This window comes from Numida meleagris, chromosome 26, assembly GCF_002078875.1.
Source record: "Numida meleagris isolate 19003 breed g44 Domestic line chromosome 26, NumMel1.0, whole genome shotgun sequence".
NCBI classification, from domain to species: Eukaryota; Metazoa; Chordata; class Aves; order Galliformes; family Numididae; genus Numida; species Numida meleagris.
In genome coordinates, this window is record NC_034434.1 from 2,045,066 (window position 1) to 2,047,889 (window position 2,824).

At 63.6% G+C, this 2,824-nt stretch overlaps 1 protein-coding gene across 1 annotated transcript; it reads left to right on the forward strand.

The window, feature by feature from the left end:
• On the forward strand, positions 730-2,161 carry PPY (pancreatic polypeptide). Its single transcript, XM_021377857.1, has 3 exons — positions 730-841; positions 1,032-1,212; positions 1,974-2,161. The coding sequence occupies exons 2-3, from the start codon at positions 1,034-1,036 to the stop codon at positions 2,035-2,037; spliced, it is 243 nt and encodes an 80-aa protein (XP_021233532.1). The 5' UTR covers positions 730-841; positions 1,032-1,033; the 3' UTR covers positions 2,038-2,161.

Consider the following 2,824-nt stretch of genomic DNA (forward strand, 5'->3'; position numbering starts at 1 on the left):
CGGGGTGGGCTGGCGCTGGGCTGCGCTGGTGCGGGAACTTCAGGGGCTGTGGGTGCACTGTGCGGGGGGGGCACGTGGGGATGGGTGCGGGGTGCAGGGGTCGCTCTGGGAGCGGTGTGCACTGCCTGGGGGCATGGGGGTGTGCACCGGGCCGTGAGGGTGCTAGGTGGGGGGTGGGGGTGTGTTGGCTGGGGGGCAGTGCTGTGGGTCCTGGGGTGCACCACGGGGGGGTGCTGTGCTGTGGGGACCCTGGGGAGGGCTGTGTCTGGGCTGGACCGGGGGTCCCCAGCCCCTCTGATCCCCTCACCCCCAAACCCTTCTGACCCCCTGGCCTGGCCTTGGGGAATGGCCACGTCCCAGCTCACAGCCACCGGGGGGGGGGGGTCCGGCTGCTGCCCCCCACGCTGCCTGCCACCATTCGCCCCTTGCCCCTCTGGCATCCCCCCATCCCGCTGCAATCTGTCCCTCCGTCTCCCCATGGCTGCACCCTCTGTCTGTCTGTCCCCACGCCGTCCCTCTGTCCATCCCTGTGGCAGAGCCTCTCTGAGGACAGCAGCCGCTCCCTCACCCCCCCCCACCCGGTGCCCCCAGCCCCAGTGTCAAACATTAACCAGGGCAATGCTTGGGGCCAGCTGTCCCTGTCCCCCCCCCAACCCCCGCCGTCCCCTCTCTCCATCCCCTGTCCCCCCTGGCAACACAGCCGGGGTGACATCAGCGGGGGACAGAGCACGTTGGGGATATAAGGGCAGCGCAGCGGTGCCACCGAGGGATCGGGAGCTGCCACCAGTGCCCCCCGTCTCGCTGCGTCCCCGTGTCCCCGTGCCACGTCCCGTGGAAGCCGGTGAGCGGTGCCGGGCAGTGCCATGGGGCAGAACTGGGGGGTTCGTGGGGTGGGCGCATGCAACGGGACGGTGAGCGGAGTGCGCATGCACACACGTGTGCAATGGGGCCGGGAGCGAGCAGTGCAGACGTGCAGGTGCTTGTGCACACGTGTGCACGGGGCGAGCTGACGCCGTGCTGCCGTGCTGCAGCCATGCCGCCCCGCTGGGCCTCGCTGCTGCTGCTGGCCTGCACCCTGCTGCTGCTCTCCATGCCCCCGGCCGCCGCCGGCCCCTCGCAGCCCACCTACCCCGGGGATGATGCTCCCGTCGAGGACCTCGTCCGCTTCTACAACGACCTCCAGCAGTACCTCAACGTGGTCACGCGGCACCGGTGAGCAGCAGCGCTGCAAGGCGCTCCCCGTTGCAATGCAATCCCCCTTGCAACCCCACTCCCCACTGCAGCGCACTCCTCTTTGCAACACCTGCCCCACTGCAACACACTACTCTTGCAATGCATTCCCCCTAGCAAATTGCTCCCCCTCGCCATGCATTCCCTGCAGCAATCCTCTCCTTCTTGCAACCCGCTTGCCCACTTGCACCCATATCTCTGCTGCAATACGCTCCCTCTTGCCATGTGCTCCATTGTTGCAACCTGCTTGGCCATTGCAATGAGATCCTGGCTGCAATGCCTTCCCCACTGCAGCGTGCTCCCCGGTTGCAATGCACCACCTGTTGCAACGCGCTTCCCTCTTGCAACTGCCCCCTTCTGCAACGCCAGCCCCCATTTCGTGCTGCAACCCACTCCCCCTCACTGCAACCCGCAGCTAACTGCACCCTCCCTGTTGCAATGCAATTCCTGCTGCAACACACTCCCTGCTGCAAAGAGCTCCCCCACTCCTGCAAGCTCCTGATTGCACTTCCTCATTGCAGTGCCTTCCTCCTTGCAATGCCTTCCTCGTTGCAATGCCTTCCTTGTTGCAGTGCCTCCCTCGTTGCAGTGCCTTCCTCGTTGCAGTGCCTTCCTCCTTGCAATGCCTTCCTCATTGCAACGCCTTCCTTGTTGCAATGCCTTCCTCCTTGCAATGCCTTTCTCCTTGCAATGCCTTTCTCCTTGCAATGCACGGCTCCCTTGCAGTGTGCTCCCTGTTGCAGGTACGGCCGGCGGTCCAGCAGCCGGGTGCTGTGTGAGGAGCCCATGGGCACTGCTGGGTGCTGAGCCCCGGGTGCAGTGCTGACGGTGGGGCCCAGCGGGTGCTCGGGGAGGGGCTGCAACACCTGCAGCCCCCACAGAACCCCTCACACCGCCCCCCACCCCCCAACAATAAACCCCATTGCAGCCACCTCCTGCCTCCGCCTGGTGCTGGGGGCACTGGGAGCACTGGTGCTGGAAACGGGTGGGGGGCACAGGTGGGTGCTGCATTTGTGTGCGTCAGCATAGAGTGCAAGGGTGCAGCTGTGCTGGTGTCTGTGTCCCACCGGGCTTGGGGTGGTGTGCACAAGTTGTGTGCTGTGCATGCTGGGCATTGCTCTGCGCACACACAACACTGCACTGTGCACGCAGCATTGCATGATGCATGTTTAGCACTGCATGGTGCACACACAGCATTGCACTGTGCACACACCGCATTGCACGGTGCACACACTGCACTGCACTGTGCACACAGCATTGCACTATGCATGCTTAGCACTGCATCGTGCACACAAGGCATTGCACTGTACACACACCGCATTGCACTGTGCATATAGCATTGCACGATGCATGCTTAGCACTGCACCGTGCACACAGCATTGCAATATGCATGCTTAGCACTGCACTGTGCACACACGGCATTGCGCCCTGCACACACGGCATTGCACTATGCACACATGGCATTGCAGTGTGCACATAGCATTGCAATATGCATGCTTAGCACTGCACCTTGCACACACGACACTGCACCGTGCACACACGGCATTGCACTATGCACACACAGCATTGCACTATGCATGCTTAGCACTGCACC

Coding starts and splice junctions, on each gene's coding strand:
- PPY (XM_021377857.1), top strand. CDS start 1,034: ATGCCGCCCCGCTGGGCCTCGCTGCTGCTGCTGGCCTGCACCCTGCTG. Junction 1,213..1,973: donor AACGTGGTCACGCGGCACCG/GTGAGCAGCAGC, acceptor TCCCTGTTGCAG/GTACGGCCGGCGGTCCAGCA.